We start from the raw sequence: 19,056 nt of genomic DNA on the forward strand, positions 1-19,056 counted from the left end.
TTTTTAAAGCTACATACAAAATTCAAGAGCAGATCCACAGGAGAGATTATTTTTCAGTGTAGAGACATTTTTAAGGGACTTCATGAACAGTGTTTTGGGGTTTTCTCAGTAGCTAAAAAAGGGAGAGTAAAATTCATTAACAATTTCCTACTTTTAAACATATTGAAATGCTGAAAAGTTGTGTTGAACACAGTGCAGGAAAACCATCACAGAAAATGAAAAACAGAAGTTCAGCTTAAGTACTCATATCACAACTTATTATGAAACTAGCTGCTTCTTCTTATTATTATTATTTTATCTGTAACTCATTTCTGGCAATAATAAAATCGAAAGATGCTTCATCCAATTACTAGCATTCATTCAACTTTTTTTTCAACTTAGTTCTTAACAGTCCTGAAGACAAAAACAAAACACCGATTTCTACATCTTTAATTGGATGACACTGCAGAGAAAAATCAGATAATTCTAATTAGGTGTCATCATTTTAACTCTAATATTTCCCTTAGTAGATCCTTACTTGCACTTATCTGAACTTAGAGCATTGACTTTCCAGGTAGATGTGTACAAGAAGAAAAGATCAGAAGATATCTTCCTTGCGCAAGTTAGGCATTATACAGCTATGCAAACCTATGTTTTCTAATAGGTCATAGTCCATGTAGAAAATTCAAATCATGAGAAAGAAGGATTCTAAAGAACATGAAAGTAAGAGTCATTTTCCTTTTTGCTCTAACACAGAAGTGTATTTCGGTATCTAGCAGGAAAATCTTATATTCCTGAGGCTCTACTGTACAAAAACATTATTACCAAACCCACTGTACAAAACCAACATTACCAAACCCACTGGTATTCACTTTGTACTTTATTACACAAAGCAATGTCTTCTCCTCCTACAAGTTGTCACTAGTTTATTATTAAAAGTCACGAAAATATTTTGATTTCAGGACAAGCTTTACAGAGCTTACACTTTGTGGCTTGAATTTCACAACTCGCTTTCATTTACTACAGGAATACGTGCATACTGGACAAAGTTTTTTATTACTCAGATTTGTTATTTATAATACATTACGTTTTGCTGTTAGCAGTTTCAAGAATCATACTATACAATGAAACAAGCTGACTAGGTGCGGTTCTAACAAACATATGTGATTCTAACAAATGTGACAGTGGATATTCATTACACAGAATGAAGTGTGTATAACCTATAAAATGATGCAGGAATTAATGCTTCTGCCAACAGTATTATATGTGAATCAGCTGTTGCATCATTTATTGTGTTAATCCCCATTACTAAGTTACAATTACTTTTTATTAGTGGTAACGTAACTTCTTATATCTCATATCTACTGAGCTATATTAAATCCAGTCCCCAGCTTCTTCATAAAGAGCTGACCAACAGCTACTGAAGCATAACTTGAAATTAAACAAAAACATAAATCAATATATACCGTGTATTAGATATATGCTTAATTTATGGTTCTGTCTGCCAATTAAAATTAGAGGCACAGAAATGTGCTATTACAAATTTCAGTTTACCTATTTTATGTGGGACTGACTAAATTGAATATTATAGAATTGAAAATCATACTGCAATTAAAATGTTGTCATTTTAACCTGTAATAACACACAACATTCATAGCATAGGACCAACCAACTGCAAACAGACAGTTTCACTCAACTACATCTTAACAATATAGGACACATATAAATATGTACATTGCTTACTAAGGGATAAATCTCAGATCTGACCTAAATGCTTGTTCTTCTAGATGACCAACACATGGACTACTGATACCTTTCAAGCAGTAAAACTAAAGAATCAGACCATTCCACAGATACCTGAAGTTGGTAACATATACGTGAATATTACGAAACTAGTCAAATTGCAGACAAATACAAATTTTGTTTAAATAAAATTTAAAATAGAAGGAGTTCTTCCTTTAGAAAAACAACTACTATAGTTTCAGCATTTCTTCTAGCATTTGGCAAATTAACCCCTACTGCTAACATATGTCTCTTGATGCTGCTGCCTCCAGAAATCAGCAAGTGCTTTGCATATGCTGAACATGCAGGAGCTATGTCTGCAGCTAGTGATCAGAGGCTCTGGATTTTGAGCCAAGAGACTGAAGCTCTGTTCCCAACCCTGCCAATGACCATCTGTGTGACCTACTTGTACTTTATATTCGTTGAAGCAGATCTCATTGTTTTGCTACTGCACAAACTCCTAGTCGGGAGTGGACCTCTAGAGAACACCAAGTCAAAAGCAGAAATGTGAACATACACACTTTATTTATATACACATACACACACGCGTACAATTAAGCATTTGATATTCATTTCACACCAATAAAAAACAATTTTCCAAAGGCAAACTGATTTACAAATTTCAATATAATGTCAGTGAACATTCCATGTTCATCTTACATAAAAATCTAGTTCCAAACACTGCAAGCTTGGAAACAATAACAGCAGCAAAAATTGCATGCAATTGGTAAACACTTATGTCTAAAAATGGTGATCTGTCAAAAACAGAGAGGTAGTCGTGGAATTTTGGCAATAGGTTTCCTAAAAACTAAGTATGCATCAATGCTAGCTTTATACAGAAATTAAGAAATTCTAACAAAACTTTTTCAGCAGGTCCAAAAGAGAATTTCCAGAGAGACAGAGACAAATCCATTAAATACAGTTATGCAAAGGGAAAAAGATCTTCCAGGAGACCATTCCTTACATCAAATGAGACTTTGAAATCCCAGTAAGGGTGTTTATGAAGGACAAGACAACCATTTCTTTCCCTGAGATATATTTAAAAAATGAATCGTCAACAGATCTAGAAGGAAAATGTCAAAATTAAGTTTAAGATTTCTTGTCTTTTAATGAGGGACACTACACTATCTGAAGGCAAAAACTGGATAAAGTGTCTGTGCATGTGCTTAAACATCACATAAGAATATTCAAAAACTTCATGGTTAAAGTGCACAAGCAGTTCCAAGTCTTTGTACATTCAGCCCCTGAAACATATTAACCACTGTACCCATCTGTAAGCAGTAATACAGAGCAGGAACTAGAAATTGATACCTCAACAAAAAATGTGTCAATGTAATCTAAAAGCTTGTAGGAGGGTGGTTTCACTGTAGGGCTTATGAAGACCAATTATGGTAGCACTCATCAGGACCGTGCAACTAATCTGACAAAAATCTCCATTCTATGACCAACTACAGTGAAAACTTCTGAAAACCTGGAACTACATACCAGTAAATTCAGATTCACTTCAAGGCTTCCAACTTTAGGTTCATGTGTAATTTAATAAAACCAAGTTTCACAGGCTTTTTATTTATCATTTTTTTGAAAACAAACAAAAAAAAACACATCTTCCTGTTATCCCAATTCTACTTCCTTAGAAAAAGCTGTGAACATCAATGGGTAAAGGAAGAGAACTACCAGTATATGAAATCTAATTATATTGTAGGAGCTATAGATAATACCACTGGGTATTGACCTTGCTGTTGGTGAATGAACTTAACTGGTACTCTAATGACCTACTTAGAAAGAGACTAAGTGTTAAAGCCTGGAGGAAAAATGGATAATCTGAAAAATGCAAATGAATAGACTTCATCGTAATTGGCACTTTAGCTAAGTATATTCCATATTCTCAGCAGAAAAAAAAAAAAACACTACCTCTTCTAGATAAACGTGAACTTTAGTTAATGATACTGTAAATTATCATGCTGCATAGTATTTTGTAATACACTACATATGCTTCCATTCTTGTTAATTACTTTCCACGTCATTGCTTCAAGTAATGAATCAGGCATTGTCCACACCCTACAAACACAGTGCTAAATATGATGTATTTTACAATCAATTGTATTTGATGTAGAATATGAAAAGCTGGCTTTTGGAGTTTTATTTCTATTTTAAACTACGGTCATGTACAAGAAGGACTTGTTTGCTCTTTACTGTGCTCAATATTAAAATAGCACAGCACAGATTTTTTTTCGTACCTCTATAGTATCAGTCAGATAAATAACTGTATATTGTTTTTTTCACATTACACAGTGCCAGAAATTAAACATGTTGTGGACTTTCCCCTGCAATACTTACAACTTGCAGGTTAAATCTAAACAATATGAAAATACAACATAAATACAAATAATCTTAAAATATCAGTTACAAGTAAAAACACCCTGTAGTTATCCCAAGACTGATTTTCTGCCATTAGTAATGTAGAGACAGTTTAGGTAAAAGGAAAATTCTAAGATTATCACCCAAAAGACAAGCTCTATGATTAAATGGCATAACAGATATTAAGGTAATACTACTGAAGCAATAGTAACTTTGTTAGGTAGCCACAGTAAGTGTCAGAGGGATGACAACTTCTTCATGGAATGGTCTCAAGAAAAGGAAAACATACTTGGAGGAGTCTATTTGACCCTCACTGGGTTGCACTGATGATAGGAAAAGCTAAGTTCCCTGCACCCCACCAAAAAAAATGCATCCCAGTGAATGGAAATTGTCAAATCCAGATATGTGTAAACTTAAAACTCTTAAAAAAAAAAAATAAGAAAGAAAAAAAAAAGACATCATTCCCTCATTTCATCAAAACATTGAAATACAAAATCTTTCAATGAATATTCTCTAGTTAGCACAAATATTCTCTGATGAGCAAGAAAATGACTTACACAGCATACATTTTAGCTTTATTTTAAAAAGATATCCACCTGATTTCTCTATTTTGGGAAACTGCTTCTTCAGAGGATCATCTTTAATTTTAAACTAATAATTAAAAACATCAGCTGGTATTTCCCCAGGCTCCTCTAAAAACACTATCATCTCAGCATTGTTATATAATTATATATTTCATATTAATAAAAGCATCTTAAAGTAGATCTTGCACATATAATCACTATATACATATAAACACATTATGATTTGTATATATTTAAAAAAAATGCATAGATTTTCACTCTCAGTTACTAGAGCAAGTTTGGATCACAATGACCTGTTCAGATAGGCAGGATTTTAATACCCAGTATGAGACAGCTAGGCTGGTAAACGTTTTAAATAAGTATTATATTCTGCATTTACAGTCCTCACTGCCTGGTTTTGCTGTCAAGTGTTTGATATTAGCCAAAATTGCACAAGGAGGTTCTGTACACTTCTAAAATTTATAACTAAGATTAACTACTCATCTGGGAAAAATTAAAATGTTCCGATTATCTGGTAAGCAGTACACAAAAGCTCCACCTAGTTCTTTTACAGAAGCTCCTCAGAACTAAAAATATTTTTAGCAAAACTTTTTACACGTTATTACCCTAAAAACTTCAAAATGGAAAATATATACCCTTTATATAACTTGCACCATAATCTGAGGTAGACATTTTCTATGATATACCAGCTATGTATTTCTTGACTTCAGACAAGCTGCATTTACAAGCAAGCAGCAATCTATTACTATTATTTATCTGCAAGCAGTAAAAGCTTTACAGAGCATTATGCATTAACAGACTGCAGCTAAAGCAAAGGCCTGTTAGTGTAATAAAAGAAAAACCATGCTAAGCAGACTATAATGGTAACTGGATTTGAATCTCACTAACTTTTGATTAATAGTCACCGAAGAAAGACAACCTTTAGAACTGGGAAAAGACTGCTTTTGCTTCTGGAATTTGCAGCAGATCACCAGCAAAAAGCACCAAAAACAAAGCATCAAATTAAGGTACTTGCCATGTCATGGGAAAGCAAACCCCTGACTCCTCCTTTGAGGACCTTATAGAAAATAGAATGGAAGTTGACTAGAAACAAAACCATGTTATACAAGAGTATGTTCCAGATCTGGAGCTGGCAGGGAGAAACCACAAATATGGCTTGGGAAGGGACTAAGACCACAGGTTTGGGGCGGGAGTTGCAGAGATCAAGAGCAAAGCAACACACTTAAGCTCTGACGACCATTTTTTAACTGCTCTTCAGAACTATAACCCTCTGTTATCTTTGCAAAATCAACCTTGTTATATTACACACAGCTCCTTTATGGACCATTATAGATTGTTTAAATATATGACAGTAATGGTTAACTACATGCAAAACCCAATCATTTGCCCAAAGCATGTTGTTAAACATCAGACCAGGAGATTTATGCTTTTAAGTTTAAAGCCAACCTAAGTTACGAGTGTTAAATACTGCCATTGCAGAGATCTTAATATATCTTACAAATATACAGACACATATTCATTAGCAACAAGACATTACCACCGCTTCATTATCATCTGCAGAAGCCTCTTTAAAGTGACCTGATTTTCAGCTAATGTGATGACTTCATACTGTGGACAGTTGCCAAACAACATTTTATACAGAATTTAAACTAAATTCTAAAGCAATACTTACAATGAGATGATTTTCATGTAGCTGTCAAATAGATATATCCCAAATAAGCATAGTAAATATGGGAAAATGTTAATGTATTTTAGATAAAACAAAAAGGAAAGAAAACCTGCACATCTCTATTCCCTTCACCTACCAGCAATTAGTTCAATATTTAAGTCACAAATAATTCTACAGTGGTTGCACAAGACAGCATAAATATAGAAATGACCTTTCATTTACTATTAGAATATCAACTAGAGTGAATGACTCCCATAGCGTGAAAAATAAAAAAATTGAAAGTTTGTAGAATGGCTAGATTCCCCAGAGAAACACATTTGCCACATACGAACATATTCTTCAGTAAAGAGCTGAAAGAAAATATCCTTCAATGCAATCGAGTAAAAGTTACAGGCTCTTTACAGTGGGATACCATTTCACAACTAAGTAATACATCTAAGAAAGAAGGGCAAATGCATCTTAGGACAAACTGCAGATTTGAAGGGTGGACACACAACAAGCACACAGAGTGATGAGAAAAGCGTGATATAAACAATGCAAGCAACAGCAAGAATTGCCAAGGATGGCTGAAACAACAAAGTCTCCTACCTAGAGAAGGAATTGTAAATTGCCCTAAGCACTGATTAAGGGATACTTTAGCCACTATGTACTGCAACAAATAAAGCCAATTGTTTGGTTTTATTTAGCCAAAATTGTATTTTCCTCTATAATTCTCTCCCTATCTCCCTTACCTTTTATTTGCCTTCCCCCCCTCCAGCAGATGACCACTGTCTGAACACAGGATTCGAGATGTACTTGTGCACTGGTTCTACAGTTTATTTCTTGTTTAAATCTCATTTTATGAAACCAATACAGTCAGAAAGTGCCATATACTCAGTGGATCCTGGATTCAAGGCTTGTTGGCACTAAACTGTACCTGAAAACATGGAAGTTCTTTATTACTTTAAAAAAGTTTTTTGTTGTTGTTGTTGTTTGTTTGTTTTGTTTTGTTTTTGTTTTTCATTTTTTCAGCTTTTTTCAGCTACATCTAAGGTAAAACTCTGGTTGACAACAAGCAGCAAAATGCTTGGAAAGCATTAAGTATAGAGCTGTTATTAGGAAAACAGAAATAATATTTAGATGGCAGCCTCAAACCGAGGCAATACTGAAGATGCCTACGTCACGCTACTGCCCAGTGGAAGTAGTCTGTCTCAACAGGCTAATGCCCCGAGAACTTGCCCTCTGACAGTTTGCATCACCTTACAGAATACTTCAAATTTCACGTAATACTTCAGATATTGTTTTATTTCTATATTTGTCAATAAAACTGTTTCTCAAATACTACATATATATGTTGAGATTACCACCTTACCATGCATTTTTGATGCATTTGATCATTATTATACACCTGCTTGTTACCTGACTCAAATGTCCCACCATAAAAACATTAATTTACTGAAAACAAGTGTGTATTTTTGAGAGTGAGACACCATCTTCAAATCTGTAACTTATGCATTTGTGGAGCATTCAGAGAAGAACGCCGAAAATCATGTTCTAAATACTGGATTGGACTCTAAGCTCTAGAGCTTTAACAACTGTGTAAAAAAAAAAAAAAAAAAAAAAAAGCTATTATGAGAAAAAATTATGATGCTGCAGGATCTCCATAATAAATGCTTGTAAATATGATCTTAACATGTTGTAAATGAAGTCAAGACAACATATTCTTCTGGGGTAAATTAAATATCTCACATTACCGTATAACATGAAAAATAGAGAGACAGATAACTTTTCACCCTGCAGCAATCTGTGGAAGCACACACACTTAAAGAGACTGTGTAAGAATAAGGCAAACAGACACATCTGTCTTCAAGTACTATAAAGGGAATCCTAAACTCTCTAATTCAAATCCAGACATCCATCTTCAAGGGTTAATATTACTTGACATGAACATAACTCTTGCTAGCAAATTTGATTTTCAGTAGTTGACTTGTATTGACACATATGTACAGTTGACACATATCTCTACCAAATGCAAGATCATAGGTGTTCCCATATATCAGTAAGGAAACTGACTGACCTAAATAACCAAATTAAGAATCATCAGCTCCCAGATTTTCCAGCAGAGTGTGCAGACAATTAACAGTGTACAGGTCACAATAATTTTATGGTATCCTTCAATATAACTATATATATTGCAGAATTTAGACAGTTTAGGAAAAGGTGTAAAGAACTAACTACACTTGGACAGCTCTATGCCCGCCAGCACAAATGCAGCAATTGAAGACAACTACTATGCTGCTGGTGCGCTGACATGCTGTGTTACACTGTTTAGTTCCTTTTACTGAGCCTGCAAGCTCCTCCTATCAAGCCGCTTTTTCTTCTGATTTTGTACAGCACTCAGCACAAAGTCCTACTCCTGAACAGTGATAAACAATGTGGTCAAAAAAACACTTGTTTTCTTCTGGAGCATACATAGATATGGAAGAAAGGAACTAACTGTGTAGTGTACACCAGGAGGAGCAAGGTGCAAGTCAACGGAACTGTGAAGCACACAGCTTATTTTATGTTCAGCTACTTGTTTCTGGATCTTTCTTACGGATTTATTTCTTATTATAAAGGGTGCTGTTTTTCTGACCAGGACTCTTGATATATGAACCAATAAAAATGCATTTCAATGACAAGCTTCTTTAAAGAAAAATATCCAGCTATTGTTATTCCACAGCAGTACCTGCTCTTATTCTCTGGCTTGTAAGATTCACAGGCAGAATGATAAAAATCTGAATTTTTCTTCCAGCAAAACAATTATTTGGCTGGAAGTTAATGTATCAACACTAAAAGCATAAAATTTAGCAAAATACAGACAAAAACAAGTAGTATCCTCAGTACTATTAGAACTAGAATTACTCTGCTCCTTTAAATCTATAACTATTGAGGCAGAGAGTTGGTTGACTGGAAATTGAATAAAACTGTCATTACCTGAGGAGCTGGGGCTGGTATCTTACATACATACATGTTGCAAACATCATTAGTATTGCACACACGCACACAAAAAGGACATTACTGCTTACAGTTAATTTCTCCATGTTAAACATAGTCAAGGTATCTAACTGAATTCTAATAAAATAAAGAGTTCAAGAGAGTGCCTTATTTTAACCCAAATGTCTTTCAGTTTTGGGAGAGGTTGTCTTTCTTTCTGGTCTTAAATGCTACTTGCTACAAGAAGCAGAGACAAAAGCTAAGACTTATACTTCTGATCTTAGCAGATGTAAATGTAACCAGTAGTGCAATGATATATCAGTAAGTACTTGGAAAATAGAAATACAGTAAACTGTCTGAAAAAAAAAAAAAAAAGTGAATACAAGTCTAGATCTGTTTGAAAGTTAACTAGTTTGATTTGCTCTTAATAGTTGTAAAATAAAGTTGAATTTCCATCTGTCCTTGCTAGTACAAACTGCATCACTCTTCTGGCAACACAGAGCAATGAGATGAGCAGAGCAGCCCGCCCTCTCTCTACCCACGCTCAGTACTACTTGCTGCTAACTGCTGTAACTGCAAAGTTCCCAGAATCATTATCTATAAATTGTCAGAAACAAATTACGAGAGAATGGCCATCCATTTGAGTAGAACTTTTGCCTTTCAAAGCTCTTGTGGTCTTTTTACACACCAGTACAATGCTAAGATAGAAGTAAGCCATCCAGTCCACAAGAGTGGAGGCAGAACCCTTAAATCTCAAGATGAAGTCAACCAGGCTTCTCTGCTAGGACTCCTCGAGAAAAAATTCCCCATCTGTGGCAGAACAAAGGAAAACTAAGCACAAACAAGGCCCATAAACACATTGGTATCATTTTTTTACTCCTGTTCTGAGAATGAAAAAAGACACTAAGATCTGATAAAAGTCAAGAAAAATACTGATTCCTATAAACAGAGGAACTGCATTGCAGCTGAGCTATATTACAGCACAATCAGGATTTTTCCTCGACTGAGGCAGAAGCCTTATATAACATACCGTAAGCTGTCTTCACAAGGTTTCATTTCATGTTCCTATTTCACTATAGAGTTTACAAATGGGTTCAAAAGATAGATATCGAGCTCCATCCATCTAACCATTATATCAGAGGAAAAATACAAAATTCTTCCTCTGAGACCTACCTGTTCCGTGTTTTCTGCTAGCAACTATGCTTTGCACAACAGCAATCAGAGAAAGCTTAATCCTCTCCAGAGGCCAGCCTTCTAGAATTCACACTTTCTCAGTATCAGTTCTACTCAATTTCAAACATGAATTGCACAAAACAGAAGTCAGTCAACATTTCCACACCTATTTATTTAAAGCCTTAAAGGCATTTTATATTTACCTTGTTTTTTAAAAAGGTTGCTGCGCACTATTTCCTTCATGGACTGCACTTTCTGCTTCTGTAGTTTCACTGGTGGAATGCAAGTGTAAAATTCATATAACAGTTGGCTGCATGTAAAGGGAAAGTGTCATAAATACAGTACAGATGAATTTATCATGTGTTAATAAGAAAGACAGCAAAAGCAAAATACTAGATAGTTCTAAATATGTATTTCTTTTTAAGATTTAGATTTATTTCCCATATCACAGGTTACAAAGATAATTTTCAAGAGAAACAAGATAAGGATGATCTAAATGTTGGCCATTTTTACAAATGTTTATTTCCTTTTTCTTTCAATGCAGTAAAAATATTCTTGTACAATGGAGGCAATTCTTCTTTGACAAATAAAGATACTTATTTCTAACTGCGAAAATCAGATTTGGTTTTCTTGAATAGCACTTATTCAAGGGGGAAAAAATGATAGTGTTCACTTGCTCATTTCATTCATGGAGTTACTGCTTAAGAATTGGGCCTCAATATTCAATTCTGTCATTATACAAATCAAATGAGAACAACACATGTCCAGAGTTCTATCACTGTCTCGATCAGCAGAAACTACCATAGCTTTCTTGACTTAAACCAATTAATAATTAATTCCAGGTACAAATTAGTTTTACATTGTACACATCATGTGATAGATACATCTATTAAATGTTCAAAATCAGCTCACCTCAGTAGCTTGGCATCAAAGACCATTTCAACATCATGAAGAACTGATGGTATGTACTTCAAAGCAGCAACCTGAATTGAAATACAAATTGTGTTCCTTTTGTACATTTATCTGTGCATACATCATACAAACACAACACAGAGCACTGAATACAAACACTGAAACAGAAACACACAAAACAAAGTGATAAATTTGGGCTTCTTCCCTCAGACTAAAATTTTACATGGCATTTTAATACAATTTCAACACAAAGCAGTACTTACACAAGGGCTCTTATGCTGAAGATATGCAGAAGAACTTCAATACAATAGCATGAATTGAATCACATTCCGCTTGCAAACCACTGGTACTAAGACCATCTTTATTATGCAAATATGTAAACTGAGCCCTGATCAATACAGGAGCAATTTGATCATAACCTACATCAGTCTGTCCCAGACACATGCCAAGCAGAGGGCAGAAAGGATAACAGTCACCTAACCACCCCAAAGGCTACGCTTTCTGTGGAATATGAAATGGAGCATCATGTCCCTAACCAATCATCTGCAGCTAAACTATCTGAGGTTATATTTTTTCATAGTCATTTCTGAGATGTATTTTGATAACGTTGTGGAATCAGCAAACCTTAAAAGAAGACAAGGATCACGGACAAGAATACTCAAGCAGGTAATCCTCAAACTCAAAATCATCACTAACATTTAAACACAAACATTCTCAAAGACTAGCTTGCACTACTCACTGTCATAAAACTCTTTTTGAGTTGAAAGATTTTAGCCTTCACTGAATTTACTATTGAAGAAAACACTTGGAAATCATGAATTACATTAGCATGCTGCTATAAATCCAACTATACTAAAGAGAATAAACTATATAAAGTTTTAATTTGACTAACCTCTTCGTGGTCCAGATAATGCGAATTACAAAATTAATAGCAGCTTTACTTTATTATGCAACTTTTGGGTTTAACTTGCTACTAACATTTTGCTGGGAACTAAGTTACTGCAAAGTCTTCTATTTCTGATATAGCTCTGATTTTCCATAATAGGCATGTTTCACCTATGATACTTCCTGACCTACTAAAAGAAATAAGAACAAATCCCCAAACTACAGGTTACACAAAGACTTACTGTCTTTTCTTCTAGGTGATACAATGTACACTACAGGACTGATTAAACCCTTTATCCAATAAATGCATGCTGAAATTAGACACTGTTTTCACTCAGAAGAGTGGAGTTTACTGCTCACCTTGCAAATGAGCGTAGTTCTTGCTTTATGTCATTTGTTTATATAACTGTAATAAGTAAAGAACGCACTTTCAGCTTTACAATGGCAAAACATGAAACCCAAATTAACTTTAAAAAGCCCAAAAAGGAGTTTTGCCATTAGCCCCTGAAGTCCATACATACTTAAATTACAATAAGTGACAAACCAAACTAACTATAAGCACATGTGCTTTTTAATTATGAGCTACTGCTACACATCAGGGGAAGTCTCAGAACACTTTATATTTCCTGTAAACAAGGTAAAACAAATGATTTCAGTGTAGAGTAAGTCATTAATTCAAAAAAAATGTTACAAAGGGCTCCACAGTGCTCTCATCTACATAAGTTATTTAATCCTTATGCTTGCCTATACACAGGCCTAGCATTTTCAAGTGGTAACACTGAGTTTTGACAGTTATATGCTTCCAAAACAACACTATAAAAGCATGTTCCATCTCTCATAGTGTGTTTCAGAAATCACTGCTGATATCAAATCGCTGTTAAGTGATTTGATAACTTCTAGGAAGAAACAGCAAAAGTCAATGATTTTAGTATGATGGGGCAAAAAGCCCTGTCTTGCTAATAAATACTTACAGCTATGTGCCACAAGAGATTCTCCCGTCATTTGAATAAAACTCAATATAACCTGTATGTTAACCCAATCAGCTAAAATTCTTCTCTTCTCCAGAAGAAACTGAAAATGAAATTTTTAAGTAAAATCCCCAAAACATACTTGAACCATGAGACCCAAGTCTTTGTCCTACACAAACTTACACAACAAAGAAAAATCTAGAAAATAGACTCAAGCCCACAAAAACTCATGAAGGGAATTCTCCCAACAGCAGAAGCCCTATCAAGAGGTGTAACTGAATCATAAAACAGGAACTGGAAAAGAATTTATTACTACATAACTTGGTGTCTATCTGATGCAAAGCCACACTGATGTGCATTCCTATAAAATGGAATAAATGGGGGAAAAAAAAAACATACTACTGTATGCCTGCCATCCTTTTAAAAAAGAACAATTACCATTTATTGTACTACTTATATCACTTTCCTGGCTGAAGAGAAAAGGGTAGGCTGCACTCAAATGATATCAGAGCAGAAGTAATACCTGATTTTTGGCTACTATAGAGAGAATTCTAACTCATTGTATAAAAAAGTATCAGAATCATATTGCATACAGTCAACAGGTCACAGAATCTCAGCCACAAAACATTTACTTTTCCTGAGTTTCTAGATCTCGGTTCATATAACCAGAAAAATATTTAAAATATCAGACAAAGATTAGTCCAAACAAGTATTTATGAATGGACCTTTCACATGCATAAACTTAGCATTTGAAATACACAGCAATCCCACCACTGCATCAATATTTCAGTTTGTTCACAAGAAATTCATGTACATGAATAAGACAACAGCTATGATAGGTGGACTAAGATGTGCAAAGTAAAAGTAGAGCTTACTGAAACATTCCTAGTGAGCGGCAGGAGTGTAAGTAACAAGGCAAGGCCAACAATAAATTGAAAAGCACATGAAAACACAATCAGCAGTAGGAGAACGTTAGCAGGAATATCCCATTTTACTGAAAAAGACCAAGGAAAAAGTGTTTTTCTTTTCAATTATCAAATTGAAATTTTAATATGCCAATGGCTAGACAAGCTTTTGGTTTTGTCACTAAATGAGAACCTGTCTACTGTTTCCTGATTAGCTATCAACATCGCAGTGCTTCTGTACTAAACCTTGCAAAGATGAAAGAGCTGCTCAAAAAGAGTCTTAGAATCAAACCTATGTAGACTCCGTAAGTCTCTACACTGCAAATTCCTTGTTAAAAACTGTCTCTTCTTTATTGGGGATAGGTAGATTAAAATAAATACAATCAGGGCGTTTCTTTCTTTGGCTCCTTTTTAGATATTTTAAAAGGGATAAAGCTATTGTCTTAATTTATTTCTATGAGAGTCTACTGCAGTATCTTAGCCAGCTTTTACTTGTTTGTTTGTTTGTTGTTTTACATAGAAATATTTCAGGTCTTGATTCAACAAGAAAGAATTTGAGCTGGGGCAAAGATGTACATACAGTACATCAAGCTGGCTTAAAATACCTTCAGATAAAACTCTTCATCTGCATACATCACCACCACACTCATACACAACTCCAGGAAGGTCAAAGGAGTATTTAAATGCTGCTGCCACCTGAACAAGATTAAATCTTCTTCTGCTCCTATCCACTAGTACCTCCTTGAAACAGGTGAACAAAATGTATTCTTTACAGGACTGTGAAATAATGGGGCTATTTAAAACACCTGTACAGATACCTGTAAATCGGTAGACTAGAAACTAGTCCTAGGTCCAGTTTTACTTCAGTAATATGTTGGTGAAAATATTCTACAATAGGATCTTCTGAATTTTGTTTTATACTAATTCACAGTTGCTCTGAAAGATGTTTGACAAAGGATAGTGCCACCAGTGACCATGAAATAATTCAAGCAATACTGGAGAGACACGAGGAATTTTTGAGCTGTTTGCCTTCCCATATAGTACCTATTTTGTATCTGTACAAGGAGGGAAAAGGGAAGGATGTAGCTACCATTATACTCAGATCTGTAGTACCATCTGAAGTACAATAGCAAGTATATTCATTCTTTCAAACTGCTAAGTTTCATTTGCAGTAATTGCTTTAAATGATGCACTATGGACACAACTGAGCACTGCCCTTAATGAAGTCATAAAAATCTCCTAGTAAGCAGTACAAAATGTTCTGCATTGTTCAGACCTTAGAGATTAATTTTTAAGCAGGATACAGAAACTCCACAGCATTGTAGAGAATTATTTCATACATATACAATATAATGTTAAATTTATTTTAACCTTTACTCCTGACTAAGCTTAGTTTTTTAGTTGCCCTCTTTTGCAACATTACATTATACATATTCAAGTATCCATGAGATGAAAAGAACATTCTCAGGAAGCAAGGCACCAGTAGCTTCTAAGTCTAATTTTATTTGCTATCAAGGCAACTTTGCAACTCACTATGCTATCACCTATTGTACACCCCAGCCTAAGCATCACTGTCAGCACCTTTCCAGCCTTATTCTCTCAAAAATTACCTATTTATCTCTGTACCATTTTAAACTCATAGAATCTACTGCAGCATCATTCAGCAGCAGTGTGGATGAGTCAAAAATGTATGGTAAAGATTGAGAGGAATAAGATAGCATCTTCATACTACACTGTCTTCATGCTGTTCAGTGCCATAAACAATTTCTTCCTCTTTTGATTCTATGACCTTGAGAATGTGTCATATGAGGTTTCTGAAAGCATGCGTGGAATTGAGAGTACTACTTACTAAAATCAGGGCCTAACAGCAAGCTGGGCATGGCCAACATTAGCAACAGACAAAACTATCTGTAGGTCAAATCTGATGCATCCACCAGAGAGACAGCACAACTTTTGGAAACTTTTGGAAAGAAGCAGGGCTTTCACTTGTAATTTCAGGTTGAGAGCATAGGCTTGTCAGTGAGAAGGCACAGGCACAGAGCACAAATCAGATATCAAGAGTTTGACCTTATAAAACACATCACCTGAAATTCAAAAATAATTGATCAGATTTTATTCAAAATAAAAAAGAGATGATATACACAGAGATACTTTATACAAATCATATCTGCAGAAGGGAAAGTTACTGAAAACTTCTCACTGCCCCTCCCCCCCCCCAAACACACACCCTGCCCCGGGATTCTCCTTTGAACCATTTGCAGGTTCTGGAAATCTATTTCCAGAGTTCACAAGGTCTATCCTCAGAGGTATAAATTTTCTGAAAAACCCTGTCTAAAGACTACAAGAATTCATCAGCAACGGCTACAGAGAGGCAACTGATAAATGCAACAGAATTGTAATATCATGCTGTTGAGACAAATTTAAAAACAAAAACAAAAAACAGGTTACGTCTACTATTGAAGAAGACCTGGACTACTTCAGTATCATCAGCAGTGAACTAGTTAAGTTCTGAAATTATCATTTTAAAGAATTACAAGTAAATATGTAATAAGTCTCCTAAAAGGACAAGTCCTTAATTCTGCACATCCACATAGAATCTCACACTTGTGAATTAATAACATTCCCAATCCTGCCTACCGGTGGCTCTCTCTTTACAAAGCAACATTCCAAAACTTGAAAACAGGTCACTTCACACTTCATACGAGTGCTTTCAAACATCAGAAAATGCTCTGCATCGGCAAAGTTAGGATATTGAAACGATGATCCTAATTGTAGTAAAATGACACCATCATGTGATGCAGAAGTTGAGAAACGCATTCTGTCTGCATCTTTAAGCCAAAGAAGTAACTTCATCAATTCCATTAGTATCAAAAAAGGCTAATTTGGATTTAAATATGAATTTTTAGTTTACCTACAATAAACTAACAATTTAATCTTTTGGTTGTTCAAAGCTTATATAAATAACACTGGAAAAGAGAAACATATTTTACTTCTTGAGCTTTGAGAAAGATAAGTCAAAGTATCTATTCACTTCAGCTAATTTTAGAACAGGAGATTGAAAAGCTAGATTTTTATTTTTAAGCTTTTCATAAATTTATACAGCATGTAACAGATTAGAAAGTAAGATATCACTCTGAAGATAAAATTAGTTAAATTGAAACAATAAAGCGCTTTCGGCACTGACTAGGCTGTTCCATATGACATGTTTTAGGAACAATCTTCCCCTGACTGAATTAATATTCAACACAAGTCTGAGTATGACTGGTATCAATAAAAGTGACTCAGAAATTACTACCTACTAAAATACTGAGTTCCAAGTTTCTGAGTCTAAAAAAAAATAAAATAAAATAATCAGCAGACACCAAAAGACACTTTAGATTTCAAAATAATTCTTTACATTTTCCAAACTAAACTTCACAGGTATTTGGGGAGTTTATAAGGTGTAACACCTATGAAATCATGTGCTTTTGTAGTATCTCTGAGAAATAACCTGTCCCTTACCCTGCAAATTTAAATAAGCACTAGTACAATGTTTAACATCCCAAAATTAAATGGGAAAAATCAGTATTGGTTTTAGGCAGAGGCAGATTTATAAATCTATTTCCACCCCTTTCCAGTCTATTTCACCCAATGCAGAAATGATCTCCAGTTTTCTGGCCAGTTACAGACAATTCTCATCTACCTGCCAAAGGAGGAGGCTCAAGTACCATAACTGAAGTCTCCTCCAAATAGTCACTGAGATATATATCGTCCATTGTGAAAGCTACTGTGACCGACATGCCTATTGAGTTTACGACAGGTTTTTTTTTTCATTTTGTTTTTCCAAGAAACTTATTTCCAGCAGCAGGACCTTAACTACAATGGGATACTTCTCATTCCATTCATGCACTGACATGACATGCCTCTCCTGAGTAACATAAAAGCCACCAAGATCTATTTGGTAGATAATTAACATACTAATACAGTATAACTACCACAAGAACAGACACTGTTATAAAAACAATCTCTTCTAGTATTACTTTTGGTTAGAAACTTTTTTCTTCTGAAGTTTTCTAATTCTGATGCTATGTCTTTCAAATGTATAAACTATTCCCCCGAACATCTGTGCAGAAGTGTCAAATAACCACAGATAGTATCTGAATTGTTTTCAAATGCTTTTAAAGCATTACTATAATCATAGTATTATAAAATTGAAGTAATACTGATGTTTAGCTCTTTCTCAGGCATGCATCATTCCAGGCAAAGTGTCAGAGAACACAAATCTCAAGACCATCATTCACCTGGGAACATTTATTCAAGGTAGAAAATTTTTCCAGTCTTCTACTAAACCTCAAAGCAAAAGGAATCAAAACATAGAACCAAAGGAAAACTCAAGCCTACTAAAACAATGAGTTCAGGGAAAGAATGTATGAAGCATTAATACTGCAGTAATCCAGTAAAATCTTCTGTTTCCTGCTTTAAGCACACAGCCCTGGTAACATTCTATTTCAATATAGAACTACATACCAATTGTTTGATATTAATAGCCCTAATAGTTCCTGCTTTTCTAGTTTTCTTAAAGCACAGGGTTCTAAAACGTAAGAATAATTAACACTGACATGTATGGGAAACACTGACACTACTTTCAGTTAAGTAACTCACCTCCAAAACGCTGATACTATCAAGTTTACTTTTCAAACTCAGATGGTAGAATACCTGTTTAGCACAACCTGAAGAAACTCAAGAAATGCTCAGCTCTCACTGGAGGCTTCACTTCCCTATATTCCTTGAGAAATTCTAGCATCCATATTTTAGTTCTTTCAGTCACTCATTGCATGTTTGAAATTATATAAATTTATCTTCTCCTGACCTTTTCTACTTCAAATTTACTAAGCAACGTGATCTTG

At 34.7% G+C, this 19,056-nt stretch overlaps 1 protein-coding gene across 1 annotated transcript in view; it reads right to left on the reverse strand.

Moving 5' to 3' along the window:
- Positions 1–19,056, reverse strand: part of DOCK2 (dedicator of cytokinesis 2) — a 187,111-nt gene that overhangs the window by 128,163 nt on the left and 39,892 nt on the right. Inside the window, exons 24-25 of the mRNA XM_040573039.1 lie at positions 11,413–11,483; positions 10,704–10,810 (exon numbers count right to left, since the gene is read on the reverse strand). Coding sequence (XP_040428973.1) covers positions 10,704–10,810; positions 11,413–11,483 — 178 coding nt within the window. The remainder of the gene's footprint in view (positions 1–10,703; positions 10,811–11,412; positions 11,484–19,056) is intronic.

The sequence above is a fragment of the Cygnus olor genome, chromosome 14 (assembly GCF_009769625.2).
Source record: "Cygnus olor isolate bCygOlo1 chromosome 14, bCygOlo1.pri.v2, whole genome shotgun sequence".
NCBI lineage: Eukaryota > Metazoa > Chordata > Aves > Anseriformes > Anatidae > Cygnus > Cygnus olor.